General features: G+C 39.8%; 1 protein-coding gene across 6 annotated transcripts in view; it reads left to right on the top strand.

Annotated features, from left to right (window-relative positions):
- Positions 1–24,882, top strand: part of FER (tyrosine-protein kinase Fer) — a 287,316-nt gene that overhangs the window by 232,217 nt on the left and 30,217 nt on the right. For all 6 annotated transcript variants that reach the window (XM_073960882.1, XM_073960880.1, XM_073960878.1 and 3 more), the window contains exons 4-7: positions 15,853–15,949; positions 16,017–16,350; positions 20,110–20,388; positions 20,454–20,628. In XM_073960882.1, coding sequence (XP_073816983.1) covers positions 15,853–15,949; positions 16,017–16,350; positions 20,110–20,388; positions 20,454–20,628 — 885 coding nt within the window. The remainder of the gene's footprint in view (positions 1–15,852; positions 15,950–16,016; positions 16,351–20,109; positions 20,389–20,453; positions 20,629–24,882) is intronic.

The following is a 24,882-nucleotide window of genomic DNA, read 5'->3' as shown; positions in this document are numbered from 1 at the left end:
ATGAAACACACCATGTATCACATAGTGAGTTACTACTCTAGTAACAAAAAATTTTCTAAATTATAAAATTATTAAAGCTTTTTATATAGCCTTGTTCCTGCGTTTAAGAAAATATGATAGCCAGTCTAAACCAGGGACGAGCTTCTTTGCTTAGATCGTATAGTGAGGGCGCCCACTGAGTTGTTTTTGCATTTGCTTCTCTCTCTCACGTACAGTGTAAATGAATGAAAACAAACAAAAACATAATGTGGTTGTTGCTTTTTTCACTCATACGTTCATACATGTCTTCGCTTTGGTTGTATTTCTGTGGTCGTCGCTGGTCTAAACATATCTTCCGCATATACTGCTCTTAAGAGTGGCAAAACAAATACACCTGTCAAGCAATTCTCGTGAAATACATATGTACTTACATTCTTTACATTGCATACATTTGTATTATTTATGTATGTATTATTTAAAAGAATCCGATTATTAACATAAAAACGTGTTATTTCTTTTTTTGTATTTTATCGAACCCGTTATTAAATGATTATTATTTTTATTATTGATTATTAAATTATATTTTCAATGGATGTATGTTAATTTGTTGCATTTTTATTATTATTCATTCATTTGTGGTGACAAAAAAAAAAACGACGTCATAATTCTTAGCGGCGACATACATACCTGCCAAGAATAACAAAATATGCTTCTCTTCGATTAGCACCAAAAGAGTATTGGCATAATATTTTCTGAATATTTATATAATGCCTCAACCCGTGAAGCGGTAAACAATCACTGCCACCAACATTACCACATACTCGTAGAGTAAAAACAAGCTGCTGCTGCTTTTTGTCGAAGAATACGTGAAAATATTTCAAAGAAAATGGAAACTGCACGTTCAATAATATTTACCTTAAAGACGTAATCACTTAAAGAAACGACGACGATGAAGAAGAAATATAGTAGTATGTGGAAAGAGAGTGAGAGCATAATGTGTGGATAAACAATCAGTTGGAAACACACACACCACTTCTTGAACTCACTTGAAAAGCAGAAAAGAAGTCAATTCCAATCGAATCCCATAACATTCCTCCCATTAGCCTCGTATGCAAAAGAGGAGGTAAAATGCATGCCATGAATAATAATTACCATACAGTGGCTCAGTGGTGTTGAAAATAACAAAAAGATTTGAAATGGTCCACAACTGAAAACTTCCATTACCAATTAACGAGTTTATATATTATTTTTTGGTTCGCCCGTGGCTACTTACAATTCAACCTACGAACCCATTATTTTCACAGATCCTTTCGGCCAGATCCTTTGGCCGAAAATGTATGACTTAAGGCAACTGCACAATTAACAAGTAAGAACGGCATTAAGTTCGGCCGGACCGAAGTTTTTATACCCTCCACCACGAGCTGTATTGAACCTTAACTGGTTTTAACTCAAACCTTAGACTGGTTTTAACTCAAAGGGAAAAAATCGATGTCGGATTTTTTATGCGGCACCCTCCTAAAATGTTTAGTTTTGTTAAAAATTAAGATTGCCAAATATGGGCTCAATCGGAATATGTTAACACGTGCCACTGGGGCCTCAAAGATTTCATGGGCCCTTTATATAGCTAAAATTAAAATCTGACCCGATTTTGAAAATTTTTTGTAGGATTACTTGTTTAGCCACTACAAAGAACTGGTAAACTGTTTCCATCGATTGGGCAATAAATGTGGTCTGTAGAGTGATTTTGTGAAAATTCGCCTTTGGTCCTATACAAATTTGTAAATAAACAAGTAATCCTACAAAAAATTTTCAAAATCGGGTCAGATTTTAATTTTAGCTATATAAGGGGCCCATGAAATGTTTGACGCCCCAGTGACACGTGTTAACATATTCCGATTGAGCTCAAACTTTGGCAATCTCATTTTTTAACAAAACTAAACACTTTAGGAGAGTGCCGCATACAAAAATCTAACATTGATTTTTTTAAAACCACTCTAGTGAACCTATACTGTCTGATTTTTTGCAAGGGATGTTTTGTACCTGTATAAATGTCTTGTACCTTTCAATTATTCCGTTTAAAAAATGGGACTAATACTTCGAACATCGTAGGGTACCGTTCTATGGGGCCTATATGAAGACGTGGGCATATACCTACAAATTTTTGGTGGAAAGTTTTACGCCCCCCAACGAGGACTAAATATCAAATTTAAACCATTTCGGTGGGATATTGAAGTCAAAATATTCAAAATACCGAAAATTTGGAGGGCCATTTAGTTCTACGTGGAGCAATACCGACAATTTTCATTTGGAAACATGTATACCCAAACCAAGACTAAATAGCAAAATTTTAGCCGTTTCGGTGTGGTATTGAGACCACAATCTTTAAAACACATACCGAAAATCAAGAGGTAACGTTCTATGGGAGTTATATGAAGATGAGGGCTTATACCGACAAATTTCAGGTGGAAACTTTCATAGCCCCAACGAAGACTAAATACCAAATTTCAGTCACTTCGGTGGGACCACAACCTTCAAAATACCGAAAAACGAGAGGTACTGTTCTATGGGGGCTATAGTGAAGGCGTTAACCTATACCGAAAAAATGTCAGGTGGAATATTTTATATCCCCAAGGAAGACTAAATACCAAATTTTAGTCTTTTCGGTGGGATATTGAGGCCACAGCCTTAAAAAAAGGGAAGTAACCTTCTATGGGGGCTATAGTGAAGTCGTGGACCTATATGGACAAATTTCAGGTGGAAAGTTGTATACCTCCAACAATGTCTTAATATCAAATTTCAGCTATTTCATTGTGTTAGTGAGGCTTAAACCTTCAAAATACCGAAAATCGGGAACCACCGTTCAGGGGGTCTATATAAAGGCGTGGACTAATACCCACAATTTTCTGGTGGAACATTTTATACTTCCAACGAAGACTAAATACCAAATTTCACTAATTTCAGTGGGCTACTGAGGACACAACCTTCCAAATACCGAAAATAGGGAGGTGCCGTTCTATGGGGGCTATATGAAGACGTGGACTAATACCTACAATTTTCTGATGGAATATTTTATACCCCAAACGAGGACTAAATACCAAATTTCAGCCATTTCTGTGGGATACTGAGGACACAACCTTCAAAATACCGAAAATAGGGAGGTACCGTTCTATGGGGGCTATATGAAGGAGTGGACTAATACCCACAATTTTCAGTTGGAAAGTTTTATAACCCAAATGAAGACTAAAAAGCAAAATTCAGCCTATTTGGTGTGATATTGAGCCCACAACCTTCAAAATACCGCAAATCTGGAGATACCGTCCTATGGGGGCTATATGAAGGCGTGGTCCTATATCGACAAATTTCAGGTGGAATATTTTATACCCCAAACGAGGACTAAATATCAAATTTCAGCCATTTCGGTGGGATACTGAGGACACAACCTTCAAAATACCGAAAATCGGGAGGTACCGTTCAGGGGGTCTATATGAAGGCGTGTACCTATACCGAAAAAATTTCAGGTGGAATATTTTATACCCCAAACGAGAACTAAATATCAAATTTCAGCCATTTCGGTGGGATACTGAGGACACAACCTTCACATTACCGCAAATAGGGAGTTACCGTTCTATGGGGGTTATATGAAGGCGTGGACCTATACCGACAAATTTCAAGTGGAATATTTTATACCCCCAAGGGATACTAAATACCAAATGTCAACCATTTCGGTGTGATATTGAGCCCACAACCTTCAAAATACCGAAATTAGGAAGGTACCGTTCGATGGGGGCTATATCAAAACGTGAACCGATATAGCTCATTTTCAATATCAAACATCCTGGGAGTAATAGAAACTTCAATACCAAATTACAAAGCTCTATTTTAAAAATAGCTGGATTTCGGCAGACGTACATGATTATCGACAAAGAATTGTATGCTGATCAAGAATATATACTTTATAGGGTCTCCGACGAATATTTCGATGTGTTACAAACGGCATGACAAATTTAATTATACCCTTGAAGCAATCCATATTTCAATAATTACACTTTTATGCCCTCTACATTTCAATAGTAACAATTTTCATAGTTTTGTACGTTTGTCATTGTGAGTTTGTAAATATTCCAATTTCCCATTGTGATTGATTCATTGTATTTTAAAGTTAACTGACAGAATGCAACTATGTAAATAATTTATTCTACTACTTTTGTAAAACAACCATTTTATGCAACTGTAAACTATTACTAATTTATTTACGCCCTACTATTTCTTCTCACGATGAGTACTTAAGCTAGAACAAAATTCAATAAAATCGCTCAGTTTGTAATCTACAATCTAACGCGTTACATAACCATCAGATAAGATCACAAGTAGTGATCTCCATTCTAACACGTTATGTAACTATCAGATAAGATCACAGTGAGACAAAGTGCTCCTCCGGCAGTCAACATCAATCCTCACTTGTGTTTTCATGAACAATCGACACCAGATTGTTATACCCTCCATATTATGGTAGAGGGTATACAAAAGGAGTAGTGGACCTACATATTCTATGAACATATCCCTAATAAAAAAATAAACAGCATTTCGTTATCGGAAAAATACAACCAAAAGCAACAAAAATTTTCAGAAGGATCTAAGATCCGCGTTACATACGAATGGATTGGATTTAAGCGCATATTTTTACGAATTTGTGGTGAAGGCATAAAAAAACATTGGGCCTAATATACAACCAAAACAGAGAGTCGAGTCTACACCAATAAAATCATCAATCTTTAATTTATTACATGAACACTACTTGAGGCTGTTTTTTGGAGCTCTGGGTGGATCCAGAGAATTTTTGGCAAATTTCGGGGAAGTTATAATCGGCCTCCCCAAAAATATCCTGTTGTAATTAGAATCGCAGGATTTATTCGCTGTAAATATTTAACAAGTAAAAAGTATCAGTCAGCTTTGTCGTCAGAGATATACCCCACAGTCATTGACCTGAAGAAAATAAATCTATAGTGGTCTATAGGGTTTTTTTGAGTTTTTGGGCGAATTTCTCAGGATATATGGTCATGCCACAAAAAAATTGTACCGTAGTAACTATGTCCGCATACACAACATGGTGTCAACTGTTTCCAAACTTTTTGTGGGAAGTACCCGAAACAGTGGCAGCTGGCGTTCTTTTGTTCCGATGGAAGGGGGTGGCATCCGAGCACTGCATTCATACTATATTGTTTAATTGTCTGTGCTACCGCATCAAGTAAATGCTATCCAACTCTGCCTGACAGGCTCGTAGATGCAGTGGTCCCCCATTGTACTTTTTGACCTCTCTCAGAAGATCACGAAGATCTTTCTTGACGTGCATGGGTGGGAGAAGTCCGTAAACAAGAGTGTGGCAGGAAAGCTAACATTTATTATTTTTCAGCAACCCATGTACTGCCGGCCATCGACTTGAGGACCTTGTTCCTACTTCTGATCTGGTGGCAAATGCCATCCAGAGAGTGTGGAATTTCAGAAAAATAGAGGTACAATAGATATAACCCCGCCTTAGAAAACTCCCTGGTTAACTCTACGGGTCTTCCACTTCTTATTTCTGTATTCCGAAAACGACTAGCGTCCGCACATATAGTTGATTAACCAAATTTCAAACACGGCGTGAGGGAAGTCTTTTCAATGTTCTCGAACAGCTTGGCATAGGTGGAGGTATCAAAGGCATTTAAGGCCATTTGAGCCACCATGACTGTTCCTGAGTACTTTAGCCGTTTTTCACGATTTACTCAATAATGTACAAATGTTGCATTACTTAAGAAGGTCTAGTCAACTAATCCTATCTAGCCACTTAATCAAGTTAAGCCACTTGGTTTTAATAAATAAATATTTTCCTATACACATCCCCGAAGGGACACGGGAGACTTCTCTCATATCAATAAGTGCACTCCAATTCATATTAGCTCAATTATATGGGACCTACTTTATCTAGAATACTCAGGAAATATCGCCATTACACTGAGGGGTATTTTTCTACCGTTGGAAAGTATGTTTTTGCCCGGTTTCGGAATCGAACGGCAGTTTTTCTGAGTGCAAAGCGGACTGCTTTTCATTGCCCCACGGTGGCACCCTTTATGGAAAATATTACGATGCGTAAAGTTAGGCAGCATTCTTGCCATTATCTCAGCTGGTATGATAATGTCCTCTAAAATATGTAATAAGAAGCACAAGTAATAGCATCGGTGATAATGTCAAATCTATCCACAAACTTGACTTAAGCAAACATTTGTTGCATTTTACAGGGGGGTCCTACTCCGAAATAGTTGACCGATATATTATTTTATAATATTTATTTATTATATTAACTTGTAGTAAATACAATGTTAATAAGATATAGCATTTAGAGTTGGGCAATTGAACGACCTAGTTCACAATCTAGTTCATTGGACACCGGTCGTTTGTTTGAACAAAATGTGTATACTTAATATCTCACGTTAGTTTGTATGATGTTACTCATACGTTTTTGAACTAGGACAGTGAACTAGGTCGTTCAATTACCCAACTCTATTAGCATTGGCTACAATGACCATCATATAATTGACCGATTTCAGGGACGCATGCAGTGGGGGAGCTATACCTAAACGTGGACCTATATGGAACATTTTTTTGCGAGGATTTATTTTATTCTCTCTGAACTCAATATGCAAAATTTCAACCAAATCGTTTGGAAAATTTGTCTAAATTCGTCAAAATACCAAAAATCGGGCGGTACCTTTATATTTACTTAAATGTGAACCTACATCCACTAACATTTGTTTCTATATCTTCGCCTCGTTATAAACCTATGTTTAAAATTTCGGTAGTTCGATTAGAACTATTTTTGGCACGCCTTTTCATACAAGTGGGACAAGTACGGGCTTGCCCACAAAAATATATATTTGCTTATAATCAGGACCAAAAGGAGTATCTGCAGATAAGCGATTTTGAACTGGTGTGAACCTACCAGTAGGAATAACAATTTATGCAAGTTTGAGAGAAATTCTACAATGTGTAAAATTCGGACCGACTCGGTTACGTTATTCGAAACTTATCGTGCTCATCAGTTGGTTGAGTTGGTAGTCGCAGAAACCGTAAGAGCTTTTGAACCATTATCCTCGAAAAAACATACCTACATATATCATATTAATTGGGACCACAAGGACTACCTTCGGTAAAAGTTTCGAAACATTTCTCGATGAGCCCTTAAAGTGCACTTAATTGAAGGAGGGGACCCATTTTCAAACTTTAATTAAGTTTGGAGGGTATAACATCATTTTTTAAAGAAGAACTTAAGATTTCTTACCTTGGAGCCACTGTAGATGTGTTTAATTGCTTCTACATATTTAATAGGTGTGATGGTGCCTTGTAAATATGTACGTTTGGTGTTGTTGGAGTAATGTGTTATAGCTGTTTAAAAACCATTAAACATTTCATTGAAAATCAAATCCACAGAAATAAAAACCAACCAACACGACGACAACAGCAACAACAACAACAAATCAGTTCAAATTCAACAACTCGTGGAAGTGATGAGAAATTCGAGTATTTTGCATTTCAAGTTACACTTAGCCCACAACAATACAACACTCGAATTTTGGCCTTATGAAATACAAACACATATTTATTCCCCCCTAAGCTTAATTGTTTTTGAATGTCGTTGTTTTACGTCATGCATACGTTTATTTTTTGAAATTCAATCCAGACTATATCTCGTTGTGCTGATACTTGCGCCAAAAAACAAAAGTTCCAACACGCGCCTGAAGGGGGGCTTGTTTCTTCAATTTCAATTGTTACGCCAATAACACGATAACACAAATCACCAACAACAACAACAAAATTGCAATGAAATGAAACGTAATTGTGGCAGTGGGTTAAAAATATTGACCTGGTCAACATGTTTTTGAGCAGTTTTCTTCGACAGCCATCAAGTAACCTAATTTTTATTGTTAAGGAATTCAAAATTAATGCAGAATTGGGGGGATGGATCAAAATGATATTTAAGCGAACTTTTTTTTAGAATATTTTCTAAAATTATGATAAACAAGTAAAAAAGTATCAGTCGGCCTTGCCGACAGAGATATACCCTCAGCCTGTATATTGAAAAAATTTTTTCCCAAAAAACGTATGTATTTAGAGGTTTTTAAAAATTTTGGGAATTTGATCAACAGTTTTGAGGAGGAGATCCTGAAAGGAATGGATCTACATTGACCATTATGGAAGAGGATCTCCAGCCACTACATATGGGGGTTTTTACACCCATCGGGATGTTTGCTCAAGAAGTATGGACTTACCCCTGAAAAAACGTTTACCATCGTAATTGAGGCAGCGAATGCAAGTTGCTTCAACAAAAATCAAAGTGATTCGATAGCAGGTCTAAAGTGAACTTATCCGAAATTTTTGGGAGGTACCGGATGAAGTGGACAAATATATTCCATATTTGAACCTGATCTATATCTAGTAGATATATTAGGATGTGTAAAGTATGGACCAATTCGGCCACTACCTTCAAGAGTTACCGTATGAACAAATTTTCCGAACATTTTTGAAATTTTGTGGGGGAGGTACCTGAAGGAGTGAACCGATATGGCTTATCTTCAAACTTAAACTATGTTTGGACAAAATATTACTAAGGCCAAATTTTGGACCGTATTGGCAGATCCGTTCTAGAGTTATCTGGTACTCCAACCACCTCACACGGTGTCATAGGGGTTTTTTGCAACTTTCAGGCTATTTTCTCAGGAAGTATGGACTTGCCCCTAATAAAACTTGTACCGTCGTATGGAGGGCAGTGAATACAAGTTGCTAAAACAAAAACCAGAGCGATTCGAGAGATGGCCCTAAACTGAACTTTTCCAAAATTTTGTGTGGGTGGTACCCGAAGGAGTGGGCCGATTGAGTCTATATTGGAACATTGTCTAAGTTTGGTACACATTTTACGATAGGCATAGTATGGACCAAATCGGTTACTCCCTGCAAGAGTTATCGTGCGCACAAATTTTCCCAAAATTTTCGAACTTGTGTGTGGGAGCTACCGGAAGGAGTGGACCGATATAGCTCATTTTCGAACTTAAACTAAGTTTGGGCAAAATATTACGAAAGTCAAAATTTGAACCGAATCGTTTGATCCGTTCGACAGTTATCGTGCGCTCCAGCCAGCCAGACAGACAGACGGACGGACATTGCTCAATCGACTCAAATTGTCTGAAAAACATTTCGTCCAAACAAACTTGGGGTCTAAAACCATTATTTCGATGAGGCACATTTTGCCCGTATGAAAGTGTATATACCCTTTCTAGCCTTAAGGCTGAGGGTTAGGCCGGGGCGATTTGTATGTGTCGGAAGTACCCTCAATGCGTAGGGGAAGTTCCCCCTATTTTTACATTTTTGGAAATAATCGAGTTAGGATTGCTTGGAATTTTTACGATTTAGACATATAGTGCCTTTGGCAATATTAATACCAAAAATGCGAGACATTTTTTGGTTAAAAAAATTTAAGTCTCAAGCGAGTAATAAAGGGACGTTTTTGGTCCCTTTTTCCAAAAAAATGTAAATCGCCTTTAAAATGTGATCGATTCCTAACCGAATATTCTACAATATTCGTCATAAAATGTTACTCTAGGTCCTAGAATATATTAACACTTTAAATCTTACCTTAACGCCAAGAATCTGTAAAAATCAAGACCTAGTTTTAGGGTTAATGTTGTACTTTATGTAAGTTTATGCCAAGTTGTCCCACAAAACATCATTCTAGATGGATGACGTCAAAGACAAAAATATCTTCCGCTAAATTTTACTATAAGCCATCGATGAAATCATATATCTAATCCTTATCCTACAAAATTGTGAAAATCGGCTCGGATTTTAATATTAACTATATATATATGGCCCGTGGAAACTTTGAGGCCTCAATGGCACGTGTTAACATATTCCGATTGTGCTCAAACGTTGACAACCTTAAAATCTAACAAAACAACACTGGCGGCGACCCCCGGCTATAAAACTATGACATAGATTTTTTTAAAACCACTCTAGTATATATATTAGAAATACCACGCCAAAACCATGTGGGGAATATTGTCCTATAACGAAAACTCGTTTTTAAGTAGAGTCGGTTAAAAAAGTTCAGGCTACCATCACACCACACAGACGATCCTAACTGGCGCCCAACGCAAATGAAAGTACCCTACTAGGCTACCATCACACCCCACAGACGTGTTTTATTCATCTAACTCAATTTAACTTATATGCAGAGCTCCCAAATACACTTTTAAATTCTACTCGAGAGTAATAGAATAGACTCTTGCTCTATTTCGAACATTTTCCGCCCCACACTTATTTTTAAAACAGGAGTACTCGCGAGCAAATAAAACAAAATACTTCTTGTAAAACTCGTAATCTCTTCGAGTACTCCCACTCTCAGGTACTTTTCATTCTCGAGTAAAATCAGCAAATCGGACCTTTGGTTCTACTCTTCGAGTACTCCCACTCGCGCATATTTTCTACTCGCATGTACCCAGCAAAATGTTCGATGCCAAAGATGCTATTCAAGAATGGGTGCAAGTGAAATGGAATGTCATTTTTTCAGCATCTTCACTCATTCTTTTTACAAGAGCGTGACCCTCAAAAGATGCAATTCATTTTCAGATCCTAAGCATGTCATCTTTACTAACTCGATGGAATGGCATCTTCAACAATTCTTTGGCATGCCATCTATACCAATCCTTTGGCATGCCATCTTAACCAATTCCCAAGAATAGCATTTTCACTAATCTTTGGCATGTCATTTTCACCAACCCTTTGGCATGTAATTTTCACGTCTTGTTCGGAAAATGGAAAATGCTGTATTGAAAAATGATTTTCATTTTTTTTATTTTATTAACTCAAAGGAATTAATGAAATAACTATAACTTATTTATCATCATCGCTGCGTAGTCTGCTCGATGACATCAAACAACGAGGGTGCTTGACAATATCAAAGGGCTTTACTAAATCAAGTGTCACTATCACTGTTCCATCGCACGGCTTGCTGTGAGTGAGTCCTCGCTAATATGGAGATGGCCTTCAGCGCAGTTGTTGTGCTGCTTACGGATCCTATGCTATTGATCGGCAACTGGAAAGTTATTTCTGATGCTGGAAGAAATAAAGGCACAAGGGTCCTTACTACGGGCGACAAAAGCGAAATCGGTTTGTAAGATTCACCTTTGCTGGCATCCTTTTCGGGCTTCAGTAGCTGGCCTATTTTCCAGACTTCGGAAACAATGTGTTTGGCAAGCGACAGGTTGTAAATTTAAGTGAGAAACTTGACTTCCCAGCTGTTGCAGTCTAAACACCGCCGCTGCACGCAACAGAGTTTACTTCCTCCGCAACAGGTTTTGATTCATCTTACAAAAGGATTTTACTTCCCATCAGTGCAGATTTCGACATTGACTCCAACTGCAGATTACTATTTCGTGAATTTTATTTTACAACGTTTTGGAAATGTTTGTTGTTTTGTAGGGATCTACAAATCGACTTGTTGAGCGGGGTTCTCTAGAACAGGCAAGGAAACTTTTATAATTGGTCTGTTCCTTTACTTTTAAAAATGGTAATTGTTGCAAAAGTGGTAAAAGTGGTGAACTGCTCTCATATAAATTGTATGCTTTTAAAAGTAAGGAAACACTTTGCGGGTAAAAACTGGTAACCTCAGGCACGTAAAGGAACACGACTAATACCAAAGAGTGCAGTCCGACTCTACTTTTAGCTCAATGATTGGGACTTCCTAGCATAATAAATCTTACATTGCTTTAAACGTACATATTTAGATAAATAAAAGAATGTATACATGTGTAAAAATAAAAACACAAAATTCATCTCTATTGGATCGATGGAATGGGTTCAAATGCTAAGGAAAAGATCGGATCTATCACGACTTCCTTTGAATTGGTTCAAATGCTGATGAAACGATCGGATCTTTCACGACTTCCTTCGAATGGGTTCAAATGCTGATGAAAAGATCGGATCTTTTACGACTTCATTTGAACCAATGCAAAAGATCCAGTGAAATCATGGCATCTCATGGAACCACTTCCATAAAATTTTGCTGGGGTATAATCGAACAATTCGAAAGACATCTTCAGATTTGATGCATCTGGCTGTCAACAGAGATAGTCACAGATTAAAAGATCTCAGCATCCAAACTTTTTGATCAAACCTGTGTATTCCTGATCGCGAAGACATCAGCTGGGAATACACTCGTTTTCCAACATGTATAAGTGTTCTATACCTAGTTTTTCAGAGTTTCTTCTTGGAACCGTCCGAATTAAAAAGGCTGACCGATTAGAGGAGCGTTACTTCGGTCCAGGTCGTTTCTACTCGGAAATCGACCTATATGTCTTCAAATCGTGTAATAGTTTATAGGATACTACATCCATGTTCACAGTAGCTGTCGCGCCGTTTCTTCAACCTTGAAGAGCACTACGCACTGCATGACATTACGTATTGAAACCAAGTTGTCGCAAGTTCAGTATCGCATTCGGAAACAGTTTGCATTGAAGCTGCTCATTTAAATTTGCCTAATTTGCTAGACATTAATTTGCAGGGTAGTGAGTGCCAGCAGACAAGATACTCGTAGTATAGAATGCGCCGTACCCCAGTCAGAATCGCTGTAGGGGTCGTTACGGGACACTATGGAGGTTTCGAAAGTCCAGAGTAGTTGATATCATCTGGCTCGCAGAACTCCCTGTTTACTCTTCGGGGCCTTGACTTCGTGTTTCTGAAGTCCACATATGACTGGTGACCGAAGACGTAGTTTGGTGATGTTAATATCGGCTGATTTCCGTATCGTCGGTTGCTTTCACAGTTGCACACTCATACATTGTTCCTCGAAAATGCAACTAAATGTATCAGAAATAAAAATGATACTTATTCGATTTTTACCTGCGTTAAAATGCGTATTTTTGACGTTTTGAAACACGTAGTTTCGCATTTGTTAAGTACAACGTCGTTAAGAAACATAATACTTCGCTGATTTTCAGTCATTTGTAAAGCAACTGACGATACGGAAGTCAGCCATCCTCATGCACGATGGTCTGGCTGACCGTATCGGTGATCGGCAATTTGGTAACATCCTCTAAAGCTGGGAGTGGGTAAGGCCTCGAGTGTATTTGCTACTGGCGAGAGAAGAAAGATCAGCCTTTAAGATTCTCCTTTACTCTCATTTTTATAACCTCAGCATTTATGCTAACGAGGGTATATACACTTTTATACGGGCAAAATGTGCCCCATCGAAATAATGGTTTTAGACCCCAAGTATGTTTGGACGAAATGTGTTTTAGACAATTTGGAGTTGATTTAGCCATGTCCGTCCGTCTGTCTGTCCGTCTGTCTGGCTGGCTGGTGCGCACGATAACTCTCGAACGGAGCAACCGATTCGGTTCAAAATTTGGTTTTCGTAATATTTTGCCCAAACTTAGTTTAAGTTCGAAGATGGGTTATATCGATCCACTCCTTCCGTTACCTCCCCCACAAAAGTTCGGAAATGTTCGGAAAATTTGTGCGCACGATAACTCTTGAAGGACGTAACCGATTTGGCCCACACTTTGTACATCGTGAAAGTTCTACCAGACTTAGATGAAATTTAAATATGGACTCAATCGGTCCACTCCTTCGGGTGCCTCCCACACAAAATTTCGGAAAAGTTCAGTTTAGGGCCTGCTCTCGAATCGCTTTGATTTTTGTTGTAGCAACTTGTATTCGCTGCTCCCCATACGACGGTATAAGTTTTATAAGGGGCAAGTCCATACTTCCTGAGAAAATAGTCTGAAAGGTGCAAAAAACCCCTATGACACCGTGTGAGGTGGTTGGAGCGCAAGATAACTCTCGAACGGATCTGCCGATTCGGTTCAAAATTTGGCCTTCGTAATGTTTTGTCCAAACATAGTTTAAGTTCGAAGATAAACCATGTCGGTCCACTCCTTCAGGTACCTCCCCCACAAAATTTCAAAAATTTTCGGAAAAAATTGTTCGTACGGCAACTTTTGAAGGGAGTGGCCGAATTGGTCCATACTATACACATCCTAATATATCTACCAGATATAGATCAGGTTCAAATATGGACTATATTTGTTCACTTCATCCAGTACCTACAAAAAACAAAATTTCGAATAAGTTTACTTTAAGACCTGCTATCGAATCACTTTAATTTTTGTTGAAGCAACTTGCATTCGCTGCCTCAATTACGATGGTAAAAGTTTTTTCAGGGGCACATCCACACTTCTTGAGCAAACAGGGTGTAAAAACCCCCTATGGCACCATATGTAGTGGCTTCCACTTCCATAATGGTCAATGTCGATCTATTCCTTTAAGTATTTCCTCCGCAAAACTTTTGCTCTTTAATCCTAATCAACATTTTACCGGTTCATACGCCCAAATTTTTTAAAACTCTCCAAATACTTACATACGTTTTTTGGGAAAAAAATGTTTCAATATACGCAGGCTGAGGGTATATCTCTGTCGGCCAAGCCGACTGATAGTTTTTTACTTGTTGTTGAAGTGATTTGCATTCGCTACCTCAATTACGACGGTAAAAGTTTTTTCAGGAGCAGGTCCATATTTCTTGGGAAAACATCCCGAAAGGTGTAAAAAGCCCTATGTCACCACATGTGGCTCTCGAACTGTTCTACCGATTTGGTGCAACATTTGGTCTTCGTCATATTTTATCCAAACATAGTTTCATGGGGCAATACCGGTCCCCAACTTCCCGTACTTTTCCCCAATATTTAAAAAATGTCACTAAAATGTTAGGACGATATCACTTGAATGGTGCAACCAATTTATTCCAAACTTTGGATCTCCTAATATTTTGTCAAAATTTTGTTTAACTTCTAAAATGTCCCATATCGGTCCTCCCTAAGGGTACCTCCCCCACAAAAGTTCAACATTTGTGTTAATTCCTAATCCACATTTTTGTCGGCAAGTTCAAATGTTGAAAAAGGGCCACAAAATTCTGAAGAGACGTTAAATACATTCTATCAGTCCGTAGATAAAAGTTTCAATTCACATTGGCTGAGGGTATACCTCTGTCGGCAAAGCCGACTGTCACTTTTTTACTTGTTCAGTAGAAATTCGGCATGGAATGAATAACTTTTGCAACTTCAGCGATGCAGACTGGTGGTGGATCTTCGGCTTGAAGAGTTCTAATGCGACACGAAACTCTTCTATTCGCTCTATCATTTTCCTGTTGCTCCACAAACTGCCTGTGAATCGACAAGCGCACTTCCGCGTGTCTATTACTATATCGTCGCCAAATATGACAGAAACCCGGTCGTGCCTCATACCATGCTTGGGAACCTATCAAGTATCCGTGCATAAATTACAACTCTTCAGGTGTTTTTGCCATATGTTTATTTTGTGCTCGTTTACCAACCTAGTGGTCTCGAGCGTCAGTTTCCTGATATCTGGATCACCTGGATTGGTACACCATATTATGCAGCCTCTGCTGGGTAGTATAAGGGGTTACCTCTTCTTATTAGTGTCAAAAAACCGAAAAAAATGTTGGCTTATGTTGAAGTGCAGGTAGTATAGAGTATGCCGTAATAAATTTCAAGTATTTGGTATTATACCAGCAGGAGTTGATCTGGCAGCTGCAAAAACGAAACATTTATCAGTGACCGGATCATCTGTAAAAGACGATCCTCGAACAGAATTTTCACTACGTTTAACCTAACATTTTTGAACTTTTCAAAGTTTGACCGATATAGCCCAAGTTCGAACTTGTTCTAAATTTCTACTCATTCACTTTTCTCTTCATCATTAGCCTCATAAAAGTTACACAATTTTTTAAACCTTTTTACTCACAGTTTCCTATTTCACTTTTATTTCCAGCTCACAGAAGAGGTGGTACGAAAGAAAAACGAATATACAAAACATTTGGATGGCTATAGGACACTGAGGGATCGATTTGAAGAACATTACATAAAAGGTACGTAATTCGACAGCTTTCAACGCATATTATTTTCTTACCAAAATATTTTCCCATCTTTTTCCAGCTGGTCGCAGTGGTCGTAAAGTTGATGATGTCCGTGATAAATATCAAAAAGCCTGCCGTAAATTACATTTAACACACAATGAATATGTTCTCTCAATCACGGAGGCGGTAGAGGTTGAAAAAGATTTTCGCACCATACTACTACCCGGTCTATTGGAACATCAGCAATCGGTGCAAGAAAGTTTCATTCTGCTATGGAAGAATATCTTACAGGAGGCCAGCCAACACAGTGATCTAACATCGGAAAAATTTAAAGAAATTCAAAAACGTATCGATAATGTGATAAACAGTATAAATCCAAGTGAAGAATATCGGGAATTTACCGAAAAGCATAGGTAAGTGAATGAAGTATAAGTATAGAAAGTTGGCGGAAGGTGTCGGGTCAAAAAAAATTAAGTCGATGGTCATATCCATAAAGTTCAATAGAATATTGATTCACCAGGGGATTATTTCTATGAAACTATGAAATGAAAACATTTATAAAGGAGAAACCTGTCAAATGAAAAAAATATAAAGGAAATATTTTTCATTTCCAATTTTCATAGAACAAGAATCCAGCCCCTGGTTAAACCAAAATTTGAGCAAAAATCCAAATAATTTAATTTCAAAATCTACTTACTTACTTAGCTGGCCCATTACAGAACATTTGTTTCATAGACCGAACTAAGAAAAGATCTCCAATTCTATGTTTCGTGCTTCGCTTTTTGGAATACCGCGCGTTGTAAAGCGTTATTTTTGTTTGACGAGTTGTGGCTTTATTTTTGAAGGGTTTACTTAAGCCAAAGTAGCATCTGTGGGCCAATACAATTCTTCTTTTTATTTCACAACTGATGTCGTTTGTTGATCGGTCCGTAGATCTTTCGAAGAATTTTTCTCTCAAACACGCCAAGCACTGCCTTATCTGCTTGTGCAAGTACCCAGGTTTCGGAACCATACATCAGTAGTGGAATTCTGTAATTCATTTTTGCTGTTATCGATAATTGTCGGTAAAATTAAAATGCTTATAATTTCGATAATTAACGAAATTTTTCGGTAAGTTAACGATGAATAAAAAGTAGTCGCTAGCCTCTACCGACACAAACAGTGATGACAACTTTTCTTTATGTTTTTAGTCAAAATTTTGCGATTTAATTTTACCGATTTTTGTCGGTAACAGCAAAAACGAGTTACAGAATCCCACTACAGCACGGGTAGTATCAGTGTTTTCTAAAGCGTTATTTTTGTTTGACGAGTTGTGGCTTTATTTTTGAAGTGCTTACTTAAGCCAAAGTAGCATCTGTGGGCCAATACAATTATTCTTTTTATTCACAACTGATGTCGTTTGTTGTGTTTACGACTGTGCCGAGGTATACGAAGTCTTTTACTACCTCAAAATTATAGGAACCAACAGTTGGTCCGATCTCAATGGACGCATTGCGCGTCGACACCATCAACTTGGTCTTCTCGCCGTTTGCCGCCAGACCCACTTTAGCAGATTCTCCTTCGACCTTCATAAAGGTATCGGTTACTTCTTTTACTGTTCGTCCAATGATGTGTATGTCATCAGCATAAGCAAGTAACATGTGGCTATTGGTGTCGATTACGCCACTTCTTTTGACGTTTGCTTCTCGTATAACCTTTTCTAGCAGGATGTTGAAAAGATCACACGAAAGGCTGTCTCCTTGCCTGAAACCTCTTTTGGTACAAAACTTCGGAGAGGTTCTTTCCTATTTTAACTGAAGATCTTGTGTCAGTTAGAGTCATTTTACATAGCCGAATGAGCTTTGCGGGGATACGAAATTCAGACATGGTTTGGAATACCTTTGAACGTAGCGGGCTGTCGAAGGCTGCTTTATAATCGACAAAAAGGTGGTAGGTGTCGATCTGCATCTCTTGGGTCTTTTCCAGGATTTGCCGCAGGGTAAATATCTGGTCAATGGTGGACCAGGTCTAAAGCCGCGTTGGTATGGTCCAATTATTTCGTTGACCATAGGCTTTAGTCGTTCGCACAATATCCCTGACACTATCTTGTAGGCGATAGGGAGAAGACTTATGCCCCTATAGTTGGAGCATAAAGTCTTATCTCCTTTCTTATGGACGGGATAAAGGATGCTAAGGTTCCAATCGTCGGGTACGCGTTCTTACTGCCAGATGGAGCTAACTAGCTGATGCATACACCTTATTAGCGTGTCGCCTCCGGTTTTAAACGGCTCAGCTGGTAGGCCATCAGCACCTGCTGCCTTATTATTCTTCTGTTTATTGCTGTCTTTAACTCATCTTGGCCGGGTGGTATACATTCAATACCATCTTCTGGCATTGGATTTGTGGTATCTTCGTCTACTTCGCTACTATTGGGTACCAACAGTTTGGAAAAATGCTCTTTCCATATCCTTAGCACACTATCTGTATCAGTTACCAGATTACCTTGCTGGTCTCTACAGGAGGATGTGCCAGTTCCAAAGCCATCAGTTTGATGTTTCACTCTTTGGTAGAATTTTCGGACTTCATTCTGTCTCCTGTACATATCGATTTGTTCACACTCCCGCTTTTCCATCTCTCTCTTTTTACTGTGGAAAAGACGTTTCTCCTCTCTCCTTTTCTCCCGATACCTCTCTCGTGCGCTACGCGTTCCTACTGATTGTAAAGTAGCCCTATGTGCCGCATTTTTCTCTTCGGTAGCAGCACGACACTCCTTGGTTGAGGTCTCTGGTATCCAAGTACTGATTTTGCGGCTGTTTGCATGGAGTGGGCAATGTTTTGCCATTGTCCTGATATGTTATCGGGACGAGGAGAGCTTTGATTAAGCAGTTGGGCCAGTTGAGTGGAATATGCTGTGGCTATCTGTTGTGATTGCAGCTTACCGATGTCCAACTTCCGTGTTGTGTCTGTTCGCACTTTGTTTGCTACATTTAATTTGGTACGTACCTTTGCTGCAACAAAGTAGGGGTCCGTGTCTCTGTGTTTGCACCTCGGAACGATCGTACATCCAACACGATTGATGCATGTTTTCCATCTATCACAACGTGATCAATTTGATTTCTTGTTCTTTGATCTGGCGACAGCCAGGTGCCCTTATGAATATCGAGATGCTTAAATCTGGTACTGCTAACTACCATGTTTCTTGCAGCTGCAAAGTCTATCAGCCTCATACCATTGTCAGATGTTTCACTGTGGAGACTGAATTTTCCGACTGTTGGGCCAAAGATATTCTCCTTTTCAATTTTGGCATTAAAATCGCCTAGTATAATTTTAATGTCATGGGCAGGGCAACGGTCATAAGTTTCTTCTAAGCGCTCGTAAAATATATCTCTGGTCTGTTCGTCCTTGTCTTCAGTGGGAGCATGAGCGCAAATAAAGCTGATGTTGAAGAATTTTGCTTTTAATCGAATTGCGGCGAGTCTTTCATTCACTGGGGTGAAGCTGGAGACCGGATGTTTTAACCTCCGACCAACTACAAATCCGCAACCAAACTCATGCTTTGTGTCGGGCGGCACATGTTAGCTCACTACCTTTAACGGGTGTTAAAGGCAGTTCCGCAGGTGACACCACGGAGAGGTCAGTGTCCACTTGAGATGAAAGAGGGACCAAGATAAATCCTGGGCTTTGCCATGTTAAAGCCGGTTAGGACCGTTCCTTGGTATCTTCCATCCCCTACGTCAAAATCGATTATAGAAAAACATGCGTTTGCGTTTTTAAACTTACGGCTTGTTTCTCTACGATGATTCGAAACCAAATTCTTTCAAATTACTACCAAATTTTGTTGTTTTAGAAAAAATATTAAATTTATTTTTTATATTCAATCAAAAAAGATATGCACAATAACAGGAGTTTGACCGTAATTCGTCTTAAAGAAACAGGCCATTAAAATCTGCCTTAAACGACAATTATACAAGGGGTCGACACATCGCTCCTTTTATAAAAGTCGATAAATGTCATAAAGGAGAAAGATGTGTTGTAAAAATTCCAATGATTTACACTTTTGCTTTTCACTGCCTCCAGTGTATCTATATTGTAAAATAAATCCATAACCTATTTTGGAAAATATTGCTTATAATTCCCATTCATTAAAAAATACATTTCAAAAAATATTGCTTTTCTTTGTTTCTTTTCTGCAGAACATCACCCACCACCCCTGTTGTATTTCAATTCGATGAATCTCTCATCAAAGATATCCCCGGAAAGCTACAGTCCAGTACATTGGCCGTTGATAATTTAACTGTCGATTGGCTGCGTACCAAACAACTGGAATTGGAGTTATTCGTGCGAGACTGCCAGGAGAAACAAATGAAAATGATTGAACATGTCAATGGTGGATCACCCATAGCCAATGGTTCCATAACCTCAAATGGTAGCATTAACAGCAATGGCATCCAGTCGTTAAAGGAAAATCAAAAGTATTCCATATTATATTCCCAGCTAAATGTTTCAATTTACTAACCCTTGCCTTTCTTACTTGCAGTCGCCAATCAAAGGACTTAAACGCCCTACGTTGTCAGGAGAAACAAAAACAAAAGCTATTGGATATGATAAAATGTGCCCTTAATGAGGTCGGTTGTGAAGAACTACCACCCGGTGATGATTTGCCAAATTTCCCCTGTTTTGAACATGGTGGCTATAATAATGATAATCATCAGGTAAGTTATTTTTTTATTTGATTTTTGATGGTGAAGGGTGTTTTTATTAGGAATTTAATGCATTACACACTCATATATTTTGAGGTTATGGAGTAATCTAATCAGATCAGATAATTATATCTTAGTATGTGATTTAAATATCAAATATGAATTCTAGAGGTTATGGTATATGCATTAAGTATGAAAGAGATTGTTTTGTAGGAGTTACCCTTTAATGCGAATGTTGATCGAAAATTAAGTTGAATCTTTATGATGAGATACAGTAAGAGAATTATTTGTAAAAGAGTGTAGCTGGAAAGGAAACGGGGGTAAAACATAATGTATTGTTTTTTTTTTATATTTTGTTTTTCAATTGGTTCTTTAATATAATGCTGTTGTTATTGTAACAGTGTTTGTTATTATGTTTGTATGTTCGTTCTTCTGTTCAATCTGGCTCTGGGTCTATTTCCAGTTCCAAGAAAGTGGCTGCTTCGATGGGATGTAACCACAGATCCACTGGACTTAGATGAGTAGGTTTGGCTGGCCAGTTGAAAAGGAGTTTTGTGACATGCGGGCCCATACCGCATACTGGGCAGATGTCTTGCACGGCCCGGTCGATTTCCGCCAATAAGAATTTAGGCGACTGCAATATCCCGAGCGTAGTTGAGCCAAAACTACTCTAGTTTCTCGTGGCAGCTGACGCTTCTCAGCTGCGATAGATGGGGGATGTACTCCGAGTACTTTATTCACACTATAATTGCTTAATGCCTTGGCAACTGCGTCCGTGTGAATGCCATTCAAACCTGCTTGATATACTTGTTGATCTAGGGGTTCTCTCCTGTATCGTTGGACCTCTCCCTATAGAGCATGCATATCCTTCCTGATCTGCCTGTATGTGTCGGGCCTACCCACAATATGGTGATTGGGATGGCTCACACGGTAACATCCAAGCAGGTACTGCAACGAAAGCATCTCATTGTGTTGCTTTACTGGAAGAATCTTTGCCTCCTCATGTATATGGTCCACTGAAGATTTGAGGAGGCACCCTGTTGCTGTTCTCAGGGCGGCATTCTGGCAAGTTTGAATCTTTTTCGAATTCGTATCACATAATCTCGGGGACCAGACTGGCGCCGCATAGCTTACCACAGTCCGACCTATCGCGTAATATGTGGTCAACAAGGTTTCTTTATCTCCACCTCAATGCTGCCGGCTAGGGACTTGAGGACCTTGTTCCTACTTTTCAGTTTGTCGCAAATAGCTTTAGCGTGCGCGCTCGACGTGAAAGTAGTGTCGAATGTGACCCCTAAGATTTTGGGGCAGTTTGTTGTCGTCAACCACGACATTCAATTCTCTTCCAAACTGCGCTGTCCATGTGGTAAACAGAGTGGCTGTTGATCTTGTGGCGGAAATCTCCATATTCCTCGAATGAATAAAGGTGGTAAGATCGGTTAAATAGTTGTTCAGTCTCTCACAGATGTCATCAGGATAGGTACCCGACGGGATCGTGCAATCATCCGCATACGTTACGATCTCGATGCCGTCTGGAGGGGGCGGAATACAGGAGAGATAGAGGTTAAACAGTTCCGGAGATATCACCCCACCTTGGGGAACTTCCTGTTTCACTCTACGAGGTTTGGACTTCTTGTTCCTGAATTCCACGTACGACTGGCGTCCACATATATAATTGAATATCCAACGTTTCAAGCTTGGCCGGAGGGTTGTCTGCTCGATGTCCTCAAACAACGTGGAGTGCCTGACTGTTACAAAGGATTTTAATAAGTCAAGCGCCACCATCATTGTTCTATCGCACGGTCGTCTCTGGTTGAGTCCTTGACAAATATGTGTGGTAATGGCGTGCAGCGCAGTTGTCGTGCTGTGCTGCTTACGGAATCCATCCTGATGATCGGCAACTTGATAGCTTTTTCGGACTAAGGCCTCAAGGGTCTTTGCTACGGGTGACAAAAGCGAAATCGGCATGTACGATTCACTTTTGCTGGCATCCTTGCCGGGCTTCCGTTGTGGAACCACCCTGCCCATTTTCCAGACTTCGGGAACAATGAGGGTGGATAGCGACAAGTTGAGAACTTTTGTGAGATACTCCACTCCCGGCTCATCCAGCTGCTTTAGCAGTACCATGGGGATTCCATCAGGGCCCAACGCTTTGGATGACTTAGCGTTCCTGATGGCATTGTCAACATGATCCATTGTAAACTGTGGTGGTTCCTCCTCGGCAGGAAGAGATCTGATGCGACGTAATAATCTTCTCTTCGCCCTGTCAATCTCGGGGTGCTCGACAAACTGTCGATTGAAATAACTTGCGCACCTCCTCGGTTCAGTCAACGTAACGTCGCCAAATGTGACTGAGGTCCTATCTTTCCTTCTTCCAGGGTTCGAGAGTGCCTTAACCGTTGCCCACAATTCACCTATACCAGCTCCAATGTTGCAACTCTTCAGATGATTTAACCAAATGTTCCGCTTATGCTCGCCGACCAGCCTGTTAACTTCCAGTGTCAGCTCCCTGACTCTGGGGTCATTGGGTTTGGTTCGACGAAGCTCATCACGCTCATTTGCTAATCCCGTCGCCTCTGCTGGGAAATTTGGTCTTACTTCGGGTATTCGACCAGCCGGTATATGGCGAGCGGCTGCAGCATTGATGATGTCTCGGAACGTCCTTTCTGCTACCCGAACATCAGAAGAATTGGGCAATTCTCTGAAGCGGTATTGGTGAACTCTCTGAAACTCGGCCAATCAGCTTTCCCATGATTGACGAATGTGCGGCGTTCAGAGGTTATGAAATCGGGTGGTCTGCTGATGGAGACAATTATGGGGAGATGGTCTGATCTAAGGGAAATGACGGGTTGCCAGGTGACGTCATTTGTCAGACCAGGTGAGAAGATGGTTATGTCCGGCGAACTGTGACATGTTCCTCTAATTCTGGTAGGGGCGTCCTCATTGACCGAGCAAAACGAAGAGCTATCAATCTGCTCAGCCAGCGCTAAACCTCTCTGGTCGTTTCCGGGGGCCGAATGCCACATCTCATAATGCGCACTAAAGTCCCCCAGGACCAGGCGATTATGACCTTCCAAAAGCGGGCTAATGTCAGGCTTATAATCTGAGATACATATATTTCTCGGCGGGATGTATACGTGCAGCAACTCTATCTCGGTGTACGGGTCATTAGAGACAGGCTCAAGCGAGATAGGTCTGTATTGGACCGACTGGTGCAATAGAAAAGCTAATCCCCCACCTCCATTTCTGGTGCGATCCTTCCTTAGCACGTTGTAACCATCGCCACGTTGGAAGCTACAGTTGTTGAGCTTGATTTCTTGCACCGCATCGACCTTGATATTCCTCCGACTCATGAAATCTACTATTTCCTCGATCTTACCTCGAAGTCCGTTGCAATTAAATTGCAAAAATGATGCATTTTCCGGGATTGGGACAACAAAGGCTGGTGTTAAAGGCTGCATGTGCGATTGTTGTCGAGGGGACTGCGGGGGATGACGACTCACTGGGGACTGTATTTACACAGCATGCAGCAACATAGTCCCTGTCGTAGTCCCTCACGTGGACAAGTCCAGAGCAACCCCTTAGATGCACCTGGATGTGGTGAAGATGCGGATGTGACAAACCGAGCACAAATATATTGGTCCTGGGTTTTCCTCAGTTCCAGCACGGACCAAAAGAATTCGGAGCAGGCATTCCGGGATAAGCTGCCCCAACACAGAAAAACGAAACAAATACAAACATATGTACACTGGGGTGGCAGCCGCTGGCCGGAACAATGATGTTGTGTAGTTCCGGGTCAATCCGGTACGAAAGAACCCGCTGCCGTGGGAATGATCACCATTTTTGTTTAACTTCAATTTAGAATCTGTTCGAAAATTATTTCGAAAATTATACCGATGCAAGTGAAGTCTCGTTAAGGGGTACGGAATCCAGATTATGAAGTTCCCAGCGGTCCATTATGCTCATCTTGAATATAGACAAAGGGATAGGAGGACAGGAAAAGAGGATAAAACAGAGAGGAAAGGACAAACACCGGATCTTTATGGTACAAATGTTAGGTTGTATGGTACGCAGCTGCCGTTGCTTGAGGCAACCACTTCACTCGGAGACCAGCGGTCCATTCTGCTCATTCTGAAAATGGACAAAAGGATAGAATGGAAAAGAAAGTGGTCAGAAGAAGGAGGAGAGAGTATAAAACAGTGAGGTAGGGTAGAAAAGGGCGGTTAATTGAAATTATTAATTCTAGGAAGAGAGAAATGCAATCTC

The sequence above is a fragment of the Musca autumnalis genome, unplaced genomic scaffold, assembly GCF_047663935.1.
Source record: "Musca autumnalis isolate F117 unplaced genomic scaffold, ASM4766393v1 scaffold_1, whole genome shotgun sequence".
NCBI classification, from domain to species: domain Eukaryota; kingdom Metazoa; phylum Arthropoda; class Insecta; order Diptera; family Muscidae; genus Musca; species Musca autumnalis.
The sequence above is the reverse complement of the archived record's forward strand: the minus strand, read 5'-3'. Positions and strand labels throughout refer to the sequence as shown.